The sequence below is a fragment of the Uloborus diversus genome, chromosome 2 (genome assembly GCF_026930045.1).
Source record: "Uloborus diversus isolate 005 chromosome 2, Udiv.v.3.1, whole genome shotgun sequence".
NCBI lineage: Eukaryota > Metazoa > Arthropoda > Arachnida > Araneae > Uloboridae > Uloborus > Uloborus diversus.
In genome coordinates this window covers 176538211-176562993 of record NC_072732.1, presented here as the reverse complement: position 1 = coordinate 176562993, position 24783 = coordinate 176538211, and the positions used below count along the sequence as shown (strand labels likewise).

Sequence of the window (24783 nt, the reverse complement as noted above, 5' to 3'; positions counted from 1 at the left end):
AATATTCGGTGTTTCGCCATGTATTGGATAGATAAATGTTAATATTAACCGATAAATGTCGACATTTACCAGATTTCGAACTATCACTGTAACTTTTACGGGGAGTTGAGAGCTAAAGTGAATCAAGTCGTTGGACTTATCCACTTTAGCTCTGATCGCCTCATATATACCATCTGAAAAATAAACTAACTTAACGAAAGAGATGAGACATCACATGCAATAAATAATCTGCAGAATGTTTTAAGTAAAAACGTAGATTTTAGTAATAAGAACCACGTTTTAGTACTTAAAAATAACAGCTTAAGAACTAAGGTTTACTTCTATTTAAGGACAATAACTAAAATTACATTTTGAAAGGAGACACAAGAATCAATACTATCTTTTTGAAAACTCGTGACTGACAAAGAATAGCCGAATTATGTTTTCGTTTAATTTAGATACAGCCAAAAAAAAAAAACATATCGGCTGGCAATACTATTAAATGAGGCAGAGAGAAGCGAAAGGATACAAGAGGACATTTTCAAGTTTTGAGTAAAACGCGTTTAAAGATAAGGTCCTAGGTTAACTTTCATTGAAAAGTTTTTCTAAATCATGCTGTTTAACAGAGCCTACCAGGGCTACTAGTACTATATCTTGCCGCAAGACAGAGGAGAGGTTCACCTACGGTTTCCAAATTGTTAATTTTGCCGCTTACATCCTTTTGCTTCTTTATGCGTCAAATGTGAACAATTTAGCAAAAAATAATTATCAAAGAAAAACAAAAGACCCGATTGCGTAAAAACCAAAAACAAAATTAAAAAGAAAAAATATATAAGCCCAGTAGTTTAGAATGTTATTAAGTACTACTGAATAACTACGCCATTGAAATAGTTTTATAATCGATACACACATATGACAAACCATAAATTCAAAAGAAAATAGAAGGATCAACAATTGGGGCCCATTAAAATTTTACAGGGTTCCTTGAGTCAAAAAGGAATAGTCCCCGACCATCGATCCTTCTATTCTGATTTGAGTTTATGATTTGTGTTGTGTGTATCGATTATAAAACTATTTCAATGGTGTAGTTATTCGGTAGTACTACTTAATAACATTCTAAACTACTGGGCTTATTCTTTTTCTTTTAGTTTTTTTTTTTTTTTTGGTTTTTACGCAATCGGGTCTGTTGTTTTTATTTGATAATTATTTTTTATTTTACACTTCTTAGTTAATTTTCATTGTCTTAGTTAATATGACTATAAGACGGTAAATTTCGAAATCTTGTCATTTTATGGAGAGAGTTTATATTGTGAGGATTATTAAGTAACTTGCGGTGGTCTAGTCTAAACTACTGATTATTAGACCCTCTTGAAACCTATCTCGGCTTAAAGCAACATACGCTTGACCTTTAGCAAAAACGCGCAAACTTAAATCAACACAGCTATATAAACAGCCTGTATAACTCATGAAGACACAAGTTTGGAACCATACCCCCCCCCCCCTCCTCCGTCATTCGAATCTTTCTCGCAAAACTAAAAAGTGCACCTCGCGAAACTCAACTCCCTGAATCATGACAAAAACAAATGCAACATGTTAGAGATGAAAATCGAATTCGTAGACTTAGTAAACAAAAAATTCAGGCAGCGAAAACGTTGCCACCTGCATTTGTCGCACGCAGGTTGCGTGCGACACGATCCTGAATTGACAATGGCTACTGGTTGTTCATATGGTGAATTTTGATTACTGTCATGCGTTTAATAACACCCCCAAGGTTAAGACAAATAGATTGACATAAGAATCATCAAAATTGGCCAAGGCGTTTAGCCTCTACAGCGCCACATAGGAACAAACACACATACATAGACTAAAACACACTACCTTCCTTTGCGTTGCGCACGCGCAGTCGGGTATAAAGGAGAATATGCAAAAGCAAATATTTGGACAGAAAATAACGGGACAATCATCAGTGGTAAGAAAATAAAACTATCCTGAAAAGGAATTTCGTTTTTTTTTCTGGAGGGGGGGGGGGGGGTAAGATGAGGAGAATCCTTGAAAGTTTCTTAAAACATTTTAAAAAGAAAAAACTTTGAGAAGAATAGAACATCAAAATAAACAAACAATCCAAAACATTTCTTTTTGAAACACAGATTAAAAAGTAAACATTTTATGATATTTAATCACATCTGAAGAGAAAAATGGGAAATGCATTCTTACAACCGCATTCACGTCGTAAAAAGTAAACTTAGTATAGAATTCCGCAATAAATCAAAATCCAATTCAAATAAAAAAAGTGATATTAAAACATAGACGATAGCCCACACCAGCCTATCTTACGTTTAATAACTTTGAAATGACAAGAGGAATTTCCAAAAGATTATGAAAAAAAATCATTTGAAAGTAGATGACGACCGAAAAAGGGAAAATCGTTTATTGCTTTTGACAATGGCTCGAATTGTATTAATAAATGCGAAACTAAAAAGCTGACGGAAAAAATATGTTGGTATCGTCGATAGAATTTTCAGTACTATTCAACAAAATGCATTCCACAATATTCCATGTTCTTTCTTTTTCATTCGTTAAAAGACTTCTGATCATGTATGACAGAAAAATATATTTTAAAAGATGTCTCCATTTTCTGTGAGGAAATTTTATACACAGAAAATGTAATAGGTTTCCTCTAATTTCAGGTTTTTCTTCTTTGAATATTGTAATCTGATCAAAAAGTTTTATTAAGACGATAAATTTTTCATTAAAAAAAGCACTTGTGTAATTTGTTTTTTCAATCTGTAAAAAGTAAATGTTTTTTTTTTCCACGAACACCGCTAATGTGAAGACATATTAGACGGAAGGGAAATTAGTGGATGAACAAATAGTCATTGATGAAATGAAGATAATTAAAGAAAAAATAATAATTTCGAAATGAAAATTCTTTGAAAAGAAGCAACTACTAAGCAAAATTCAGATTGATCTAGGAAGGAAAAGCGGGTTCATAAAAAGTAACTCTAATACTACTTAGGAGGGAAAAAAAGTCGTGTCATAAGCAAGCAGATTTAATTATATCTAGCATTTAGCGCTGGCTTGCATTATTTCGACGGATTAAAAATTATTACATTTGCCCAGGCTTTACAGTAGGGTGCAGTGAAAAAAATCAAAATCTGATAGACGTTAAGTAATAGTGCGGAAACGTTGCCTTTTGTAGAGATATTTAGTCATGCAAAACGATTTCGACAGAAAAAAAATATCTTGAGGGTTTGTCCGCGCCTTGAAGTTGACCACTATTGCATAAAAAGTGGAAAAAGTTACAATAATTTCATCAAGAATAAAAATTTGAGAAATTTGATGCAATATCACTTAAGATTAGGCTTTTTGTGCAGATTACAACACCGCATGTGATCATTTTAATGATTGACTATATTTTAAAGTTCCACACATGCTTTGAATTTGACGAATATTACGTCAAAACTGAATAACATCGAGTTGCTCCGTACATTGAGGAAAAAATTTTAGAAGTTATTATTTGTAAAAACTTGCTTCCATAGATACGGAAAAAATAAGTAATTTCTTATCCAGTAAAAAAAAAAAAGAAAGAAAAAAAAAAGATAATTCTCCACTTAGTCAATAACTTTAGCACAAAAAGTAACATTTGCCTGATAGGGAACAATGGTTAAGCGCAAAAATTTGAAAATGTAAATGTAGCTTGAAGCAACTGACATAAGTCAAATCTGGAAATAAAAGAAGTTGCTAAATAAATTTTAACGATTTTTGAGTTCTCAAACTGTAACCACATTGCACACCATAAAGCATAGTTTGGCTGGCGAGTCAGAATTATTACCTTGACTCCTGACAATGTTTGTCCTTAGTGATGCATTAAATTGTAATATTTCTGGATTCTAATCTGACTCTAAGAAATCCATCTCTCTTGATTAGACAACAAACTGTGGTGTTGATGCTTCTTTGTCTATTTTTACGCATCGACTCATTGTTTTAGTATAACGTGAGGTTTTGGAAATCATACAATTCAATAGTTACACCATCGAGTAATTCCAGTTGAAATTTAATTATGCATTTTTTAAAGTAAAAATTAAAAAATACATTAAAGGTAGGATTAATCAACTTGGAATTAAAACAAAGCATATGAATCTTTACTTCTAGGTCGGCAAACTTAAATATTTTTTAAAAGCAAATGAAACAACGTTAAAAGCACAAATGTGCAAGAGCACTGCAGACACGTCACTATGGGCCGAGCCCACCCGGAAAAATTGTGCATAGTTAGATTATATAAAAATGTCTTTTTGTGTTTCAGTTTTAAATAAAATCAGGTATGAAACTGATTTTAAATTTCTAGCACTCTGCTAATCGCTAATATAAGAAAAAAGTGTTCCTTTTCTGTTGACGAGCGACAGCACTTTAAGAATGATCCTTCAGGCCATTTCAACAACGGCCCACAATTTAACCAACTGCGAGCATTACGAAAACGGCAAGCGACGTCACCCCGAACGATGTGTATGTGGTGTATGGGCCATAGGCCCACAGATAGGCCGGCTCCCTTCCTGCTCCTTCGAAAAATATCTTCATCCAATAGCAATAGTAGAAGCAGTGGGAGGAATTAAAGCCCTCGATCGAGCCCACCAAAGTACTCTCATCGCTTTCTCTCTCTCCCTCTCTCTCTTTTGATTTAATCCATTTTTTCCTTTTCTTTAATCTTAAACGGCTGTTACTATCAGGTATTGGGGTTTACAATATTTTGGGTTCCCACTCATTTTATAGCATGGGATGCATTCTCGAAATTTCTGAATAGAGATTTTATTTTCGAAAAGGCGTTTGTCATTTAAGTTTCAGTTTGAATTTAGGTTCAGTTGGTTTTCAGTGTCGGGATAGTATAATAAGAGTTAAGACTATTTTTTTGAATTAAAAGCTGTTCCTAAAATTGTCTTCATTGAGTGTGATTTTTTCAGTTTTCTTTCAAGCTAGATATTTGGTTGAAGTAATAAGTCTTAATTGTGTTGGGCTTATTGTCATGCCTCTACTACGTTATCGTATTCTAACACTGAGCAAACCTAAATTATTACTCAATTAAAATTAAAAGTAATTTAATTTTCTTATAAAAATAACATATTGGTAATTAAGTAAACCAAGAGTTATAGAAAAATTAGTTACCAGTTTCGTAATTTGATATAAACGAAGCATGTTAAAGTGAAAGTTAATGCTGCTGCATGATCGCAGTCATAATCTAATTTTTGCTATCCTGCATGGGAAAAATAGGGGGGGGGGGGGTCTCAGGGGCGTAGCTAAGGGGGGGGGTTTTGGGGACAAAACCCCCCCCGAAAAGTTAGTCTCAAAAAAAAAGAGAAAAAGAAGAGAGAAGAGAAAGAAAAAAAAAAGAAGAAAAGGAAAAAATTCCGAGCGATTATACACACACACACACACACACACACACACACACACACATAATATATATATATATATATATATATACATACATATATACATATATATATACATATATATATATATATATATATATATATATATATATATATATACATACATACATACATACATACATACATACATACATATATATATATATATATATATATATATATATATAATATATATATATATATATATATATATATATATATATATATATATATAAGAAGTAACCCCCCCCGAAAGTCGGGTCTAGCTACGCCACTGGGGGGTCTCATTGGTGTTCATTGCCGTATTATTTGGCATGTTCACCTTCATTTTATCTGTTTTCCTTTTTTGTGAAAACTTTATACAATTGTCAGAGGCAACCCGAACTAAAACTTTTAGGAGGAGAGTGGTTAAGTTGTCAATTCACAAAATGAAACTCCGAACTTTACCAAATGATAAAAAATGAGCATGCACACGTACTTAAATATAATTAGAAGATACTCTAGGCCTAAACAGCTATATGGACTCCAAATTTGCCAAATAAAGAATATTTTGGGAGGCCACAACGACTTCCATCGGGGTGCCCCTGATAACAGCGGGCCCTACCGCCAAATTAAGCATCGAGCCGCCACTGAGACACGTGTTTCTATATTATAAGGAACATCTTTTTCAGTGCATAAAATGCGAGACAATGAATGTAAAAAAAAATCGGATATTTGTCGGATGTCTTTAAATCCGTAAGCTTACATTTTGTGCATTGAAATAAGCATTCCTTGTAATGCCAAAACACGTGTTTGCAGTGTTCCTGCATAGTTGTGCTTTTGAGGTTGTTTTATTTTTTAAGAAAAGGTATTTTTATACTTCTTATAAATAATTTTGGAAGTGGCAAAAATCCATTTAATAATATAAACATTTCATATTTTTTTCATATTTTCTGTACTTACATTTTCTGTACTTTCTGTATTTCATATTTTTTGCCCCATTTTTAATAAATAAGTTTTATCAACTTTGGGGCTTTAAAATATAAGATTTACTCCATTGAAGCATAACATACTTCATTATCCTCAAAATTTGAATTTTACTTGTAAATTTGAATAGTAAATGATCGCAGTATATTATATCCTTGCACTTTTTTATTAATTGGAAAATCCGCTTTGAACAGTATTCAATTTTTTACAACTATTCGGTATTGGCCAAGTACCTGATCAAAAATTTGCCGAGTACCGAGTACTCGGCAAATTGTCCGAGTAAGTCGAGTACCGAGTAGTTACAGAGTACTCGGTAACGTCTCTAATTTAAGCTATTTTTTAATACTTATTGACAGAAAATGAAAGACGTATGCGGTAGGTTTCTGGCAAGGGGGACTGACCTGATAATAAATGTGGTCAGCTATGGTGTATAGTCTGCCTTGCTACGCTTTCACTCATTCTCCGTTTTGTTCTTAATTTCGGGTTGCTTATTAATTAGAAATTTTTTACTTACATTCAAGTTTTCATTTAAATTTTTCGCTATATAATCAAGTAACAAGCGTCTATCTTTCCATGCTTATGTCTACTTGAACAATGCTCAATTTATTTTTAACTATACATTTGATATTTGAGTCTTATTATGTGAAATTCGTTTTTCCTTAGGTTACTTCTATGCATTAAGTTACTCACAGTCAACTGTAGTTTCAATTCGTGCAAATAACGCAATAAATAAAAATAATCATTATAAAAGTAAAAAGAAAAAACCGAACATATCAAATAAAACGAACAATGTTTCAACTACCAAAACACGCAATAAAAACTGCACATGAACAAAAGTGTGATTTTTTTTTTCTCACATTAATATGAAAATTAAAGCACGAGTAGGGACATCAAAGACTCAATTTGCATTAAACAAAAACAAAGAAATAACGAAGCTGAAAATTAAAATATCTAAGGAATTAACTAGCAATGTAAGCACGTGTTTTACGTTAACAAGCCCAGCGATTTGGCGATATACGATAGTAATGAAATCACAGATAACAAAAACCCTGTAGAAAAAAAAACTCCGTAGCTCAATTAATATGAGCAAAAGCAGTTTAAAGACAAAATAAAGCTTAAAATTATAAAAATAGCGAAAAAAAATTGAATGAGCGAAAGCATGGAAGAGGCATACAAACACGTAAACAAATCGCCGGTCGCCGGTAAAGCTGGAAGCAAGTTCTCTTCACTTCAAGTCCGAAACTGATTAGTTTGGAGCAAAAAAATATGAAAAAAGTGATTCATAAATCATTAAATTTAAAAAATCTACAACGAATAAAAAAGAAAAAAAAAGCAGCATTTTCGGACAAACTATCAGAATATGAACTAGTGTTGTATTAATTTTCATTGTCGTGAATTGCTTAGATTTTGCTGGACTCTAGATTTTGCAGTAGGACAGGAAAGTTATTGCGCAATTAAAAGTTAATTTCATTTATAGATTGGTTCTTTTATGTCTTGTTTTTATGGATAAAAATGTAGAAATATGTGTTCAATTAGCATAATTTTAATTCAAAAAGTGAAAATCAAAATTATGATATCAGTTATAAAAAAATAATTTAAATAAATACTTGATAAAGTAAATAAGTATTTGCAAATTTCTAGTTTCAATCTTCAAAAACATCACAATTGCATTGTACTAACACAGATTATATTCTTAAAATCTAAAGGACACCTATGTTCACAATAATTTCTTTAACATCGAAAAACTCCATTCGACATCAACATTTAATAAAAGAAAAAAAGGGTAAAATTTCCCAAAGAGCTATTTTATGACTCAAAATTTAAATTTATATAACTTTTGATTTCTTACTTTTTTTTTAGAATCTCAAAATTTCAGTTATTGTAAAAAAAAAAAAAGGTGTAAACATTCCGTTTCACAGATTTTCTGGCGAAACGCCTTGGAGGGTCTATCCCCCCCCCCCCCCCCCCCGCAAAGGGGTGAAAATCCCTCATGTAAACTCCTGAACATTAAGAGCATTAGCAATGATCCGATGCAAACTGTGGATTAGTATTAAAAAACTCCATGGGGGCGACCCCGCCCCCCACATATGGGCGAAAACACACCTATGCGAGTTCCTACTGATCAAAGGATTTCTGTGTCAAATTTGTGAAAGATCCGACGAAAACAGATATTGTACAAAGAAGACATCCCAATGAGGGGGGTCGCCTCCCCTCATTAAGGACCCCCCCCCCCCCCAACAAATCTGAGCATTGAACGACCTCTGTTCAAATTTAGCAAAGATCCGATGTAAATTGAATTTTTATAAGGCCCCCCCCCCATGGGGGTCGACCCCCTACAGGGAGCAAAAACATCAATATGAGCTCCTCCTGATCAAAGAACCTCGGTACCAAAATCACTTTAGATCCGATGAAAATTGAATTTGAATAAGAAAAACCTTTTTCAATGGGGGGGGGGGGATAATCAACACTCCGCCCTCTCTATAGGAACGAGAGGAATCCCCCTCTGAATTCTTGAGCATCAAAGGACCTTCGCACAACATTTATAAAAGGAATTTAAAAAAAAAAAAAACTTTAAAATTTCGAAAAAGAAAATCGCAAAAATCGTTGTTCGTTCGATGTTAGATTTTTTTTTTTTCAGAATTTACTTTAGCGCCAAATTGTTTTTAAATTTGTATAGAAATTCTTGAGACAAATTTAGCAAGCTGTGAATGACTCTAAAATGTTTAAAAAAATTCTTGAGACATTTTTGAGGCAAAACAAAATCTTAAAAATATCTTCAGATTTCTGCAGAATTTCTCAAGAAAGCGGCACTTTCTAGAGAAAATTTTGAGATCCTTTTTAGTGGGGACTCTTTACAGGAACTCAGTTTTAGGGCTCGATCGATGGCACTTTTTGGCCGATGGGCCGATGTCGATTGTTGGCCGATTGTTCAAAGATGACCGATGGGCCGATTGCCGATTGTTTTCCTCCAAATGGCCGATTGCCGATGGCCGATGCCGTTGGCAAAAAAATAAATAAATAAATAAATAAATAAATAAATAAAAATAACGGAAATAAATTGATAAAATTATCCGGGATTTAAAGGATCATTTATTCATTTCACTTTACTTCCTTTCTACGAATAAGGACTTGTAATAAAAAACAAAAAAAAAATCAAATTTCTACCTAATTTCTATTTTACGATCACTCAATTTAAACTTCACAAGTTTTTACGGCACATCTGTACACGCTTTTGTATCTAAGAACATATAGATGACCAAAATATCCATTTTGAACATCTCCTCAGTTAATTATCGCAAGTTCTCTTGTGATGTCTTCATACACGCAAACGTGCGTCACTCAGAAACGTTATGAAATAGTAAGTTGAAAACTCATACGTACGTAGTATGATCTAAAAGTTCGAGGACAAGCAGTATAAAGCCTTACCCTGAATAGTTCACATTACCGAAGCACATCTATCTACAAAATAATCACCTTGAAAGACTATGCACTTCTGCCAACGTTCCCATAGCTTACTACTCCTGGAAGCCACTTTTCGCAACCTCCTGTGAGGCTTCTTGCGCTGCTGCTTTAACTTCATCGTGGGGAAGAAGGCGACTTTCATGTTGAGGTTGCACGGTTTGATTGATCAATGCTCTGATATGACAAACAAATAACATAACGTTTCGTCGGATTTAGCTTCGTGTGACTCTTACCTGTTCCCAGCAAAAAAACGTTTGCATGCACGCCGCTTTCATCCGTCAGGAGAACATAAAGCTGCATCATAGTAGGTTGCGAAAAAGGCTTCCAGGAGTGTTTCCAAAAGTTACATGAACACTGGCAGAAGTACATAGTCCCTCAAGGTGACCCTTTGTAGGTATATGTGCTTGTAGGGCATGTGCTGGTAATGTGAACTATTCTGGGTAAAGTTTTATACATCTTGTCCCCAAAATTTTGGATCGTACTACATACAATCTATATAGGATGTAGTTATGCTTCTTTTTTTTTTTTTTTTTTTTTTTTTTTTGACTGTTGTATAATGGTAGAGAAAGAACAACAGCCAAAAAAAAGAAAAAGAAAGGAAAAAAAGGAAGACAAACAAAGACACTGTTTGATAACCAACTGATTTTTTTTTTAATTGAACATATAACTAAGATTTCAGCAATATTGTGATAATGTATGAATTATGTACACTATACACAGTCAAAAAACTTTAAATTATGTTGTCTAATCATTCAAAAAAAAATTAAGAATAAAAATATAACACAGTCAACAAATTTCGCAATTAAAGTGGAAAGCTTGCACGTAGACATTTTTTAGTCATGAAATTAAACGATGAAGGTAAGAGATAAATTACAATATTAAATCAAAATAGGAATATTTTTGTACTTATTTAAAATTTATGAATAGAAAAATTGGCATTTTTCATAAAAACTATAACAGTGATATAATTTTTTCTGAAAAAAAAAAAATAGCCATGAAAAGAGTGAGGTTCTTAAAAGGCAGCTGCAATAAACAAACTCGATATTTACTCCAAGTTAATAATAACTAAATACATATACTACTTGATCTTATGTTCGCATACATAATATCGAACAATTTGATTGTTAAATCTTTTATGAAGCACTACAAACAAGTTCAAATTAAAATTTTCAATTTAACAATAATTTGCTGAAATTTAAAAAAAATGCTTAATAGAAAATCCTTGAAACTTTTCTATAACATACAGTGAAACCTGTGTAAGTTGACCACTCGCGGTGCAGTACTTTGGTGGTCAACTTATAAAGGGCAGTAATGTCTTTTTCTTTCGTTTTTTTTTTTTTTTTTTTTTGTCATTTCTTGCACCATGTATTCATTTTTTGAGTAATTCACCCTTATTCTTTCTGTTCAACTCACTTTCATTGTTTAACATTATTGGAAGTAAAACAATAGTTAAAAATACTATTCAAATAATTTTGTTATTTTCCCCTTGTTTTTAACCATATTAGACAAGACACTAGTTTTAGAAATTCCATAAGTGGCGAGTAATTTTCTCTGGCTTTCTCCATTTTATATTAATTTTAATTTAATATTTCATACTTTTTATTAATCTCAAGTTCAACTAACTTTCTTTTTCAAGCCTTTTTTGCACAACTTATAGTACAAAGAGTAATAAGCGCAACTCTCCCAGTTCTTAAAGGCAAAATTAAAATGTCATATCTCTTAATCCCTTGCACAAGAAACATTAACTTTACTCATTTGCCGGCCCAGATCTGCGTACCCGCAGTGCAAGGTGCCCGCGTTCTTAAAGGTGCTAACGGCCCTAGAAATTGAAGAAAAAATAGAAAAAATCTAGCACTAAGACTTATTCACTTTACAAATAGACACTGCTGGCCATCATGGAGGAACCCTACATATTTTGTTGTAGGGGGCTTAAAATGTATAGATCCGTGCCTGCTCTTTCTAGCTCAATTCCTGTGTTGCCACAACATATTGCAACTGAAAGAAAAGACTGAATTTTTCTACTGACACCTATTTTCATTGAACAGAGTACAAAAAGCTATCTCAAATAGAACAACAAATGAAAAACAAGTTCGGAGAAGGAAGAGCAGCATAAGCTTTATGCTGCTGTTTAGTTAGTAAAATGCTAGTCTGTCATCAAAGCATTAAAAACATTTTTAGAAAGCTATCAAAAAAAAAAAAAAAAGAAAAAAGAAAGAAAGAAATAATCATAATAATAAATAAATAATAAAATAAAATAATTTGCTGAAGAAAGTTTTAAAAAATAAACCAAGTGGTCAACTTACAAAGGGTTTTTTACAATACTCGAAACCAAATTTAGTGTACATTAATGATCAAGATAGACAGGTGGTCAAGATAGAGAGGTGGTCAAGTTACAGAGGTTTTCCTTCATTATATGAGATAGGATTAATTCTGTTCCTGACAAAAGCGGTCAAACATAGACAGGTGGTCAACTTACAAGGGTGGTCAACTTTACAGGTTTTACTGTATTATTAAAAATATGATGAAAACGAAAATAACTCGTTCATTGATTTTATAAAAATACATGAAAATAGTTACTTACAATAGAAAATAATTGATCGCTATAAATGATGCAAAAAAAAAAGGCGCATTACGAAATAAAGATGAAACAAGAGTGAAAAATACGCGAAATGACAAAATAAATAATCGAGCAAAATAAATAATCGCTAAATATTTAAGAAATGTCTGAAACGACGAGGGAGAAACGGGGGGGGGGGGGGGGGGAGGGGTCACCCGTTGATTTTGAAGTAACTCACGACATTTAACTTCGTTCCCAACTTCGGCCTCATTTGTTCAGTACAGAATCGCTACCACCAACGCCTCGGAAGAGTTTCTGAGTCGACTTCAGCACTCCCGTAGAAAAAATTCAAAAGTCCCTTTGATTTCCGAATTATATCACCATTCAAAACGTCTTTAATCAATTTCTTACATTAATGCTCTAAATTCTTCCTAAACAATAGAGTAAGTTTGAAAAACAAAATCTCTAATTTTATGAATGGCGTTAGTTTTAAACAACTCGGAAGTGCAACTAGAGTTTAATTTCAGAAATACTGGGAGGGGGAGGGGCAAGCAAGTGTTCCAAAAATTACCGTCGGTTCAACGGGAATTTAACAAAATGACACAAAAACCGGTTTCGCCTTCTCATATCTGTTTCCACGGTCTCCAATTCCGCAACATACACTCTATAACAAAAAAATCGACGCATCAAGAAGCAATCATCCGATTGCTTTGAAATTTTGTATGCTTGATTGTTTTGACCAGATGTGCGAATTATTAAAATTTGGTGTCCAATGAATGAACAGTTTGATCTCCAGCGCATCGAAACTGCGCATCCAGCAGTTGTATATAAAGAGCAGTTGTTAAGACAATAGTTGTCAATAGTTGTTAAGACTTTCGGTTCGATTGCGATTCAGATTACCTTTCAACAACTTAAAAATGCCTCGCCGCATGGTTCGTGCTCATTACGAGCAAACTGTCCGAGTTTAAATGAGGTCATATCATTGGATTGAAAGAGGCCGGTTGGTCAAATCGGAGAATCGCCCGTCATTTGAGTCGAAGCGATGCGGCGATTCGAAGATGCTGGCAAGGATGAGTGGAAAATGACAGAGTTTAGCGCCAGGATGATAGCGGTCGACAGATTACAGTGGTGCATGGCTCGATCTGATTGGAATGGTGCCGAATGGAGATGTATAGTCTTTAGAATCCCGCTTCCAACTGTCTCATGACGATCATCGAAGACGTGTTTGGAGACACCCAGGGCAGAGGAGGGATCCAGGTTTCACTTTTGCACACCACACTGGCCCTCAACAAGGCATTATGGTCTGGGGCAGGGGCGGATCTAGAGGGGGGACATGGGGGCCATGGCCCCTCCCAAAGCCTTGTGATTGTAGGAATTTTTTTAAGGGAAAATAGAAAAATATATTATGAGAAGATATCAAAATTTAACACATGTATTTTACTGAAAAGAAGTATAGGCCTTAATTGGGAGATAAATTATATCCCTATCCTCAAAACAAAACTTTTATTTCCAAAAATTTTCTCCATCTTTTACATCATTTCTTGATTCCAACTACAGACACTTGGACGATCTCTAAATGCTGCGGTTCTCAGAGTATACCTATTGTTCACAAGACCAAAGAGAGCCTAAATTTTCGTTTTTATGCCTTTAATTTCGAAACTAGGAGGAGAACCCCCTTTTCCCACACCCTTTCACAAATGCCTTGATGTATAGCAAAAAATTGCATTTTAAGTCTTGTATTTGGAAAAAATGTCAACGGAAACTAGCTTATCCAGTCCTTATCACTCAACTTGCTTAAAAGCAACTCAAATGATTTTTTTTTGACTTCAATTACAAATGAATTTTTATAGGACCTCTTCCCTCCCTACTTTATATCGTGATGACAGCTTTAAAAGGAGGTTTTCTGGAGGAGCTCTCGAATCTTCCATCCTTTTCTAAACTATGTATAAATATAGTTAAAAATCGAATTTTTAGAACCTCAAAGGCATCATATTTCCAGGAAGGAAGGATTCTAAGCACCTTCACACTTCCTTTAATGTAAGCAAACATTACCTAAAGGTGCATTTTTAGGCTGGACATCTGAAGAGCTAGAAAAGCACCCCTCCTCTTCTAACTTCTCAATGTATAATGACAGAATATTTTGGTTTCTAAGCTTTATTTTCAAAAAGTGTTTGGGGCCAGCGCCCGAAACCTGACCTTTCTCCGTATATCATCAAAAATAGATAAAAAGCGTTTTTAGTTTCCTAATTTTCAAAAATTACTCGGAAATGTAAATTTTGAAACATTTTCGAGGGAGATTCCTAAATCCACTCCCTCACCTAATTTCTCGATACCTCGAAAATTTAGTTTTTAAAACTTCATTTTAATAAAATTTCTGGGGAGTTATCAGGGCCCAATTTCCCAATAGGCAGAGTAGGCAGCTGACTAGGGCGGCAAATTTGCTATTATAAAACACATTTTTTGAATTAAATTGTTATTCTTGAAAGTAAAATATTAGCATTCTTTCATTTTCCACAGAGACGTTTTTCTCGTAATTTAATAATGATTACTTTCACACATCTTATGAAAGTCAAATGTTTTTCAATCATGGTATTTGCCAAATCGGCAGCAAAATTTGCCGAATAAAACTTTTTTTGGGACATCACTGTGATCATCTCATCGGCGCGCCTCAGAATGTGAAACGCCATCATTTCTTCATAAGTTTGACAGTTTGGGGAACACTTTTTTTAGGTTTTTTTGAGTAAAGGATATTTTACTTCTTTTTTTTGGGGGGGGGGGAGGGGCGGCAGATTTCAAATTTGACTAGAAGCATGGAGCTAAATTCGGCCCCGGGGAGTTTGTTCAAAAATTTCGGATGGCCCCTCCCAAAACGATCGGCTGGATCCGCCACTGGTCTGAGGTGCCATTTCCTTTGATAACTGAACCACTTTAGTCGTAATTAGAGGTACACTTACTGCACAGTGGTACGTCGACAACATCTTAAGACTTGTTTTGTTGCCGCTCCTTTTGCAGTACCGTTGGCTGGTTTTCAGCAGGACAATGCCATATAACATACGGCATGTGTTGCTATGAACTGTCTGCAAGCTTGTAAAATTCTTCCGTAGCCTGCCAGATCGTCACATCTCTCTCCCATCGAGCATCTCTGGGATATGTTGGGATGGCGATTGCATCTGGCAAGGAATGTTGAAAACCTCGTTCGAAAATTGGAGCGCATTTGGCCGGAAATACCGCAGGACAACCTCCTGGAGCTTTATTGGTGTTTCCCACGTCGTGCTTAAGCTTGTATGTATAATGTTAGAGGCGGGGTCAGTACCTTATTGAACTTGTTACTGTAACTCTAACATAAATTATTCAATTGTTCTAAGAATTTAATCATTTACTATTCTATGCATTGCTTTCCTATCCACCAATTTGCATCTCAATCGGATCCCTCCTTCTTGGTGCTTCGATTTTTTTGTTATAGAGAGTATCACCAAATGATCGTCAGTCTGAGACTATACTGTATTCGTTTTGTATTGAAATAAGTAATTAATAGCCACAAAAAATGAGTAAATAAGGTTTTTAGAACAGCCGATCGAAAACAAAAAGGGAAGTGCATAACTGGAACGTACGCACACCCCACACGCGAAATTTTAACCTTCTTCAGCTTAACATTTTGAGTTATGACTTATGAGAGATACATACGTACATCCAGCCGCAAGAAACAACGCAATAATTAACTTGTTTAGTACCTAAATGCAGTATTAAAAACTCTTCCTGGGCTGGCTAAAATAGAAATTCATACCGAAGTTTAAGTAAACAATTTTATATGAAAACAATAACTCCCTTTTCTTTGCATTAAAAAGTAAAACAGCAAAGGTCTTTTTTTTTTTTTCACAAACATCGGCCAATTCCATCGGCTTTTCGACGTTTTTAAGGCCGATGGGCCGATGTTTCGTGCAAGTTAGCATCGGCCGCCGATGCCGGTGGCTAAACTGTTGAACCATCGGCGCCGATGCATCGGTCGAGTCCTACTCAGTTTCAAATCTGACATTTCTGGGCATAGTATTATTCTACAGATTACTAAAAAACTCTTAAGCATCAGGCGCTAATATTTAATTATATTCACTTAATTAACAGCCGAAGTCCAGACGCTTCCGAATTTCGGACATCCCAAAGTCCCAACAATTTCGAATTCCGGACTTACAGAAGTCCCGACGATTCCGAATTTCGGACGTAGCGATGCCCTGAAAATGCGGAATTTCGGACTTCATACTGTAATTTATATGAATTACGTTCAAAATAAATGCTTAGGATTTTTCCACTTACCCACTCTAACTCTCATACGAACTAGAACACACCGTCTGCAAGATTGTTGCTTTAGTTTCTTTTTTCCCAAATACTTAAATTTCATCGCAGAAGCGACTTCAATTTAAAAGTTCTAATGCAAATTGCGCAGGAGTAAGATAAAATAAATGCACAAAACGAAGTGCACTGAATGTTGCCATTGCGGAAATATTATCGGATTTCCGGGAGCCGAGTATGCGTACTATCTATTTATTCTTCGCAAGATTCCATTTCCTGTTGTAACGCCTATAAGTAGGTGTTACAAATGCAGAATTTTAATTAAGGTTTTTTGTTATTTACAAGAAAAGTCTTTTTTCTCTTTTAATTGAGTTCTAAATATATTTCTATGAACACGAATAAATATTACTTCTAATGTAATCTAAATAAAAGTGTAGGGGAGAGTGTTGTACCTAGGGACATTTTTCATATTTTAATTTTTAGCGTCAATTTTTTAAATCAAATTTAAAATCGAAAAGCTACATTAAAATATCCCAGCATATTTCTCTGCAATACATATATATACAGGGTGATTATAATTAAAGTTCCATGTTCAAAACGCTGTAAAAATAAAACCACTGGTCAAAATGACGTCAAACTTCAACGGAATATTATCGAAGAAGGGGGAACTTGATGGCAGAAGAAAATAAATAGTTAAAATTTTTAGCAACAGATGGCGCTGTTAGCATCATAATTTAATAGTGGTCGACTACAAATGACAAATAAATCATAAAATATTACCTAAGGTGTAAACTATACGTTAAAATACCGTACTACTTAGCGTGCACGAGGGTACAGGTGTGATACTGTTAGTTAAGTAAACCCATCCAACACGGCAAGGTCATATCACATCGGATGGGAAAAATCTGTTTTTAATTGTCCTGAGGCCGAAAACCGCATAAAAAGCATCAGTAAAAATCAAATCGGTCTTTAATTTTCGTGAGACTGGCGCAAAAGATGTTCAGTATGATGTACCCCGTTTTCTGTAAAGTTGAAATCGAGAAACAGCATGTTATACGACTGATTGAAGTGTTTCCGGGTCACGTTTAGAATGCGTTGCGCGATGCATGCCTTCACCTCAGCTAAGTTTGCAATTGGAGCACTGAACACAACAGCCTTCACATAAACCCATATCCAGAAGTCACACGGTTTAAGATCAGGTGATCGGGACGGCCAGGTCTTTCATTGAGACAGTCATAGTGAACTTCAGATGCGAAACGAGAAGAAAAAAAAACAAAAAAAAAAACGTGTATTTGGCGTTTTTATTACAACTTCAATGACTCGTGCGCATGACAGGTGTTTTGATTTATGAATTCTGACACTTGCAGCGCCATCTATTGCTGAAAATTCCAACTATTTATTTTTCTTCTGCCATACGTTTTCCCCCTTCTTCGATAATATTCCGTTAAAATTTGAGGTCATTCTGACCAGTGGTTTTATTTTTACAGTGTTTTGAAAGTGGAACTTTAATTATAATCACCCTGTATTTTAAATTCAGACAGTTTGAAAATACAATATTGCCAGCCATTTAAAGTAAGAGGTCCAAACTGTCCCAAAGTACAATAACCTACTGTACGTTGGAACACATCGTGTTGCATCATGGACACTCATCATGATTCAGGAAACAGCCATATACTTAAACCAATTTTGCATCAAAAAAAAAAACTTTTTTTCGTGGTAATGGATTAAGTCATGAATTATATAAATAATGAATCATACATAATGAATAAATGAATTATTATCTAATATTAAATGTGTTTACTACATCAGATAAGAACATTTCCCAAGTTCCTAAATACACCTTAACTATTAAGAGCCATGCATGTGCACCTTGGGACGTGTCCTAAGGTACAATATGTTCGGCTGTTCCGAGGTACAATCACCACGTCGCGTCATGTAAGAAAAATAAAATGGTGATCAATCTAGATGCACTATCATTATTTCCTCATAACAAACACTTCTCTTCTGCAACAAAATAAAATTCAGTTCATTAGTTTTACAAATACAAGGACAGAAAATTAAATAAAAATGAAGAAAATATTTACTTTGGAGTTATGAAATTTTCTTTCGCTCACAAAATCATCAATTTAACTCTTTTAATGCTGATTGTTACAATGGCACCATTTAATAGTGAAGATTCTATTATTCAATTAGAGAGTATAAAAAACATTGCTGTTAAATATAGATTTCTTAGAAATTATCAGTGTCCCAAAGTACATCACTCTCCCCATGTATATGCATTGCAATCTAACAAAAATTTTTTTTTCGACATCAAGAATGTTTTATTTCATCTATATTTTCTTGAATAAAAAGAAAAATCACAAACCCAAGGAAATTAATACCAGTACTGCAAGCAGATAGCTCATGGACGGGAGGGTCCGCTATAGGAGATGTCATTATTTTTCAGCAATACCACTGGGGGGGAGAACAACTGTCAATTTCTGTTCAGTTCTATTTTTGATCTGTTAAAGAGTAAAATAGGAATGCTGTTGGATTTCATTTCGAGTGCTCCGTTACTTTTTTTTATTATGTTACGTGAGTGTGACTTCGCATATCCCTGACAAAATTTTATAAATTGAAATGAAGTGTTTCTTTAATTGTTGTTATTTGTGACCAATTCTAATTCACTTTATTGTCACGGTAAAAAAAAACAGTAAGGAATGTCCAAAAATTCCGTGTTCATTGGTAAAACAAGATAATTTTTTTGTGTTCTGTATGCAAAGGATGTAATATTTGCTTGCCTGAAAATACTTTCTTTTGTCCTAAATTTTTCAAAAAAAAGCCTAATAAACTAAATAAATGTTGAATAAACTAAAACTAAATAAGTACTAAAATCAAAACATTATTAAGTATTAATCATTAAGTCATACATTAAAAATTGCGTATATGAAACACAGAGAATGCGCTTTAAATATTCATGACATGGCTATAATTTTAGACATTAACAAAATCCAACTAGCTATTTTTCGCTAGTTTCAATGCCTTTTATTTGAATTCTGACGGAGGAAAGATTACACAGAGTAAAATTTCCCGGCTTAACATTGAAAAAAAAAGATAAATAACATCAAGTCCGAAATTTTTTTAGGTCCGAAGTGAAACATGGACGTCTAGCAAAACTAACTACAAAATGAAGAAATTTGAAAAGAAGAAAGAATAACATACAAAAATAAATCACTTCTATGACTAAGCACAATTACCCTCCCATCTTAGCAATAGACAGCGATTTCGCGAGAAAAAATCGGTACATTTTTATTTTCTCTAACTACATCTTTTTCTTTTAAACAAATAACTAGCTGTACTGACACGGCTGTGCTCGTGCTATAAAGTTTTTAAAAAAAGGTCCTTAAGAGCATGTAAATTTCCCTTCCCATTCCGAAGTAGGAAAAAAAAAATTATATTTATTTCGATAATGGGTTTCCATCAGTCAAAAGTACTGCATAATTTAGTCACTGAAGTTAATAAAATGAGCGAAAAAAAAAAAAAAAAAAAAAACATGGAGCGAGGAAAAACTTTTATCTTCAAAACGTTTAATTTCTGGAGCATGCTCTTTCAGAAAAAAATGCTTTTAAAATTTCGGAAACTACCCATTAAAATGTGTACTTAGGGTAGTTAAAAAAAAATTTTTTTTCAGCTACAGTCCAGAACACCTATTTTTTTTTTTTTTTTTTTTTTTTTTAACACTTACTAATAGTATTATGCTGTAAAGATTTTAACTTCTCACTCAAATTTTAAGACGGTGCTCAATGACCCCTCAATTTAACATTAGCCGTAAAATATCAAAAATTTAGAAAAATTTAATTTTCCCACCTTTTTTTTTTTTTTTTTTGTAACATGATTATTTTATTGCAATGTATATGCATATTATTAGAGTATATTATAATGTGCAGCACTGTTTTTTCAGTTCAATGTATTTTTTTAACCTCCCTCCCTACACGTTAGAAATTTGGGGGAGAGGGTTGAGTTCAGTTGAAATAGGAAGCTAAAATTCTTCCAGTCTATTGCTATCCACAAGTGTAAAAATATTGAGGGGTATCCTGGTATCTAGGAGAAACTTTTTTTTCATGTGTTTTTGAATCACCCTAGTGTACAACCAATTTTACCCAAGCTTTAAGCATATTCCATAAAGTAATAATGGCAACGAATCAAATTTAAAATTTATTTTCCTTTATTAAAACTGTTAAACATTTTCCTCGTAAATTAAGAACCTCTGTTCTTTGAACCGCAGGTAGAAAATCTTCGTAGGGGGTATATTTTTTGAGCGCTTTCCAATGAAACGAAAATTGACACACGATAATTATTTTAAGAGAAAGTAGAAGATCCGTTTTCGGATTCTAAAATTAAATTTCGAATAAAAAACGAACTATTCATCGAATTTCTTTCGAAACGGTCTACAAATCTGCCTAGCACTGTAGGCACTACCCAACACAAACTGAAAATTTCAATGAAAACGATCCGGTAGTTTCCGAATTTACCCCAGATATACATATTTGCGGCTTGCATTTTATGTATACAAAGAATTAGTGTCGAAACTGCACAATGAAGTTACTTCCGAAGAATGTTGACATTAAAATTTCATTTACATAAAACAATACCCATCTCGTTCTTAAGTTCGAAACCAAAACCAATTGCAAAGAATCCTTAAAAAACATAAAATTGTACAGAGGCGCCATCTATACATAGCAAGAAGAACGAAAGCGTATTTAAAAGTTTGAAAACAATTTACTTAAGAAATAGTAAAAGAACTTACCAGATGAGATTGATGATGATGTGTTAGTACCGAGCTTCTGAAAAATAAAAAAAGAAAGTATTTCAGAAAAGTTCTCAATAAAAACAATCTATTAATATTTAAAAAAATTCAATTCTTTGAGAAAAAATAAGTATTTCCTTTCATGTCTCCTTGTTGGAAGTTTTGTTTTAAAACTATTCTGAAAAAAAAAAAAATACTTAGAACGTCAGCGAGGCCAATTCGATTCCCTATTTTAAAAATTTGTCTGTTCATCGCATACTTATTTTAGTAACGGAAAAAGGTTTTTTTCGGTTTTCAATCAAAAATAAATGCAAAGTAAACAGGAACCAATAGAAATTGAACACACCGTCAAAGACGTTGGAGTTCATATAATATCTCTCTCTTTTCCTTTCATGAAAATGCCATAAGTTCATTCTCGATACTTTTCCAGTTATTTGAGATAATTCTATTACTGAAAACTAAATTTCCAGAGGATTCAATATCAATTTCCCAAAACCAATACTGTTTTCAAAAATTAAAACGTGCACAAATTTGATATCGAATATTTTCCCAATCTCAAATAAATGAAAAACTAGTTTTTAAAACGGGGTTGTTTCCATCAATCAAAAGTACTACTTTTAGTCATTGAAGTTAAGAGATGGGGGAAAAAATAATAATAACAACATGGAGCGAGGAAAATCTTTTGTTTACAAAACGTTTAATTTTTAACTAATTTTTAAGAAGCCCGATTTTTCAAACAAGGCATGATCTTTACGACGCCACAAGTGATGAACTTTGACTCGCTGAATGCTTACGCTTGCTGTCTACTGCGTTTCCACGATATGATAATTAAGAAGCGAATTAGATATTGCGTTCTGCGCTTGCTATCAACCATATCATTGCCAGTACATGTGAGTAAAGATGCGAATTAAATATTGCGCTTCTGTGATAATGGCATCAATAAATGGCATTTCATCCCTTGTAATGTTATGTGCAGAAGAGTAAAAAATGAAATTGAAGCTGCGCACCGATTAAAATAATTTTTTTTAAAAATATTAAAACTTTGTCAAAATCCTATGTTTTTAAACATGCTATTCCAAAAGAAAATACTTTTAAAATTTCGGAAACGACCCCATTATGGTTCAAGCTTTAAAATGTCTCGAGTTGTGGACGTCAGGTCGTCAGGAAAAAGTGGTAGCAGTGGATGATTAATTGAACACATTTATTAAATATAATTAGTAAAAATTGGGCAATGGATGAACATATTTAACATTATAATTTACAACATACACAGTGTGATCTAAAAATAACCGAACTTTTTAGTAATAAAATTAAATAAGCGTGGTATTATGTTTTGAAACTAATATTTATTCAAAATAGTATTCATTTAACTCAATACAACGTTTTGAACGGTCAACTAATTTACCTATAGATTTTTTAAATTCGGTTTTGAGGATGTTTTTTAGCACTTGACTGCTTGGATGTTGGAACTTCACTGTAAAAAGCTCCTTTCATTGTAGTTTTTCATTTTCGTTAACGGAAAATAGTCACATGGTGATAGATCAAGCGAATACGGAGGGTGATCGAGGGTACAAATTTGTTTTCTGTTCCCGAAATTGAAACTGCAATGTAGGGAGCTTTTTACGAAGATGCTCTAGTTTTTCGACCAGAGCGGCACAGGTGCTAAAGAACATTCCCAAAACCGAATTTAAAAAGTCTATGAATAAATCGGTTGACAAACCAAAACTTTGTATTGAGTTAAATGGATTCTATTTCGGAAAAAAGTGGGCCTTGAAACAAATTACAACGCTTATTTTCTTTTAACACTCTAGGGGGTTCTGCCCCCTGCTCGCTAACGCTCAGCAACCCCCGAAGATTGCTTCGCAACAATCTTATTCGATTCGCAAAAAAATTAAATCGTCAATTAGAAAGAAACATTAAAAACGCATTATGAGCTCCCTTTGGAACAAAAAGTACCCCTTCCCCGGGTTTCAAAATAACTTCAACCAACTTGCAGAGCCGTAAGATCTAAAGGGCTCCTGATCATTCGCAACTCCAGAGCTTGAATACGCTACCTTGCGGTGATTAACAACACTAATAGTACAGTAAAAATAGGGATCAGACCCAAACATCCAAAAAAAAAAAAAGAAGCTAAACCTGGTGCAAATTGTTTATTAACCCTCCCAATAAGAACAGGTAAAAAGTCCCACCCCATTGTGCGTCGGGTTTTGGAATGGGGGGCATCTAAAAATTGCAGTTTTGAGTATTTTTTCAGAATTTTTAGAATAAATTTAAAGTGAGAATATTATGTTATACTAAATTTAAAAGCATAAAATTAAAGGTGTTTGACCCCCAAGAATAATGACAAAACCCACAAATGCTACAGAGCCCCCCTATCCCCGTAAAGCGAAGCAGTACCCCCGAACCCCCCTCCATACATTTCATATGGAAACATTATTTTATGCTAAGAAAATTGTTAGAAACCAAGTGTGTCCATTTTCCAAGAGCGATGGTGCACCTCCTCTCAAAGCTACAACACCCCCCCCCCCTCTGCCAAATAAAATAAATCTCCCCCCCCCCCACCTTTTATTTCAAGTAGAAGTATTATTTCATGCAATTATAAAATGCATAAATCAGGACTGTCCACCCCATAAGAACAGTAGCTCACGTCCCAAAACGAAATTATGTACTAAAATATTATCCTCCCCCCCCCCCCCCCCCCCACCTCCTCTGATGGTGCACATTTGATTAAATTGCCAGAAAAATAACGCTGAACTGTTTTTTGCTTTCAAATGATTTCTCCTAAGCTTGTAACAAAAAGTCTTCGTTATCAAGATGTTTTTTGGAATCTAGATCCTCAGCAAAATCGTTATTGTTGCAGCTATGTCTAACACAGTTTGTGCATATAATTGAGCACTTCAGTCTACTTTCAGACTTTTCAAACATTCACTATATCCAATGAACCCCTCAGAGCAAGCACAAGATTTGAGACGCAGAAAGTCTTCTAGAGCAAAAGGCTTGGCTGTTGTAATAGGACTTCATTTATATTTCTGTGGTGCTTTCTTTACACCCATCAAAAATGACACTAGCTTTCCCATACTTACAAGTGACCTACACGCTGCATTGCTGGCATATTTCCTTGAAACTTACATATCATTACCAAAAATATGTTCAAGTGGGTATCTTCCTTCTATTACATATGAGGCAGTGAGAAGCAAAGGGCAAAATTAAAAATTTGGAGATAACCAATACAAATGGTTGGTGAACCTCTCCTATATCTTGGGGCAAGAAATGGTCCTAGTAGACCTGGTAGTTGCTTCTATACAGCATGATTTAGAAAAGAAAAT

At 33.9% G+C, this 24783-nt stretch overlaps 1 protein-coding gene across 6 annotated transcripts in view; it reads right to left on the bottom strand.

The window, feature by feature from the left end:
• Positions 1–24783, bottom strand: part of LOC129216175 (5'-AMP-activated protein kinase subunit gamma-1-like) — a gene marked incomplete at its 3' end in the record, with an annotated part of 463409 nt that overhangs the window by 129292 nt on the left and 309334 nt on the right. For all 6 annotated transcript variants that reach the window (XM_054850349.1, XM_054850351.1, XM_054850350.1 and 3 more), the window contains 1 exon segment: positions 21458–21494. In XM_054850349.1, the coding sequence (XP_054706324.1) occupies positions 21458–21494 (37 nt within the window).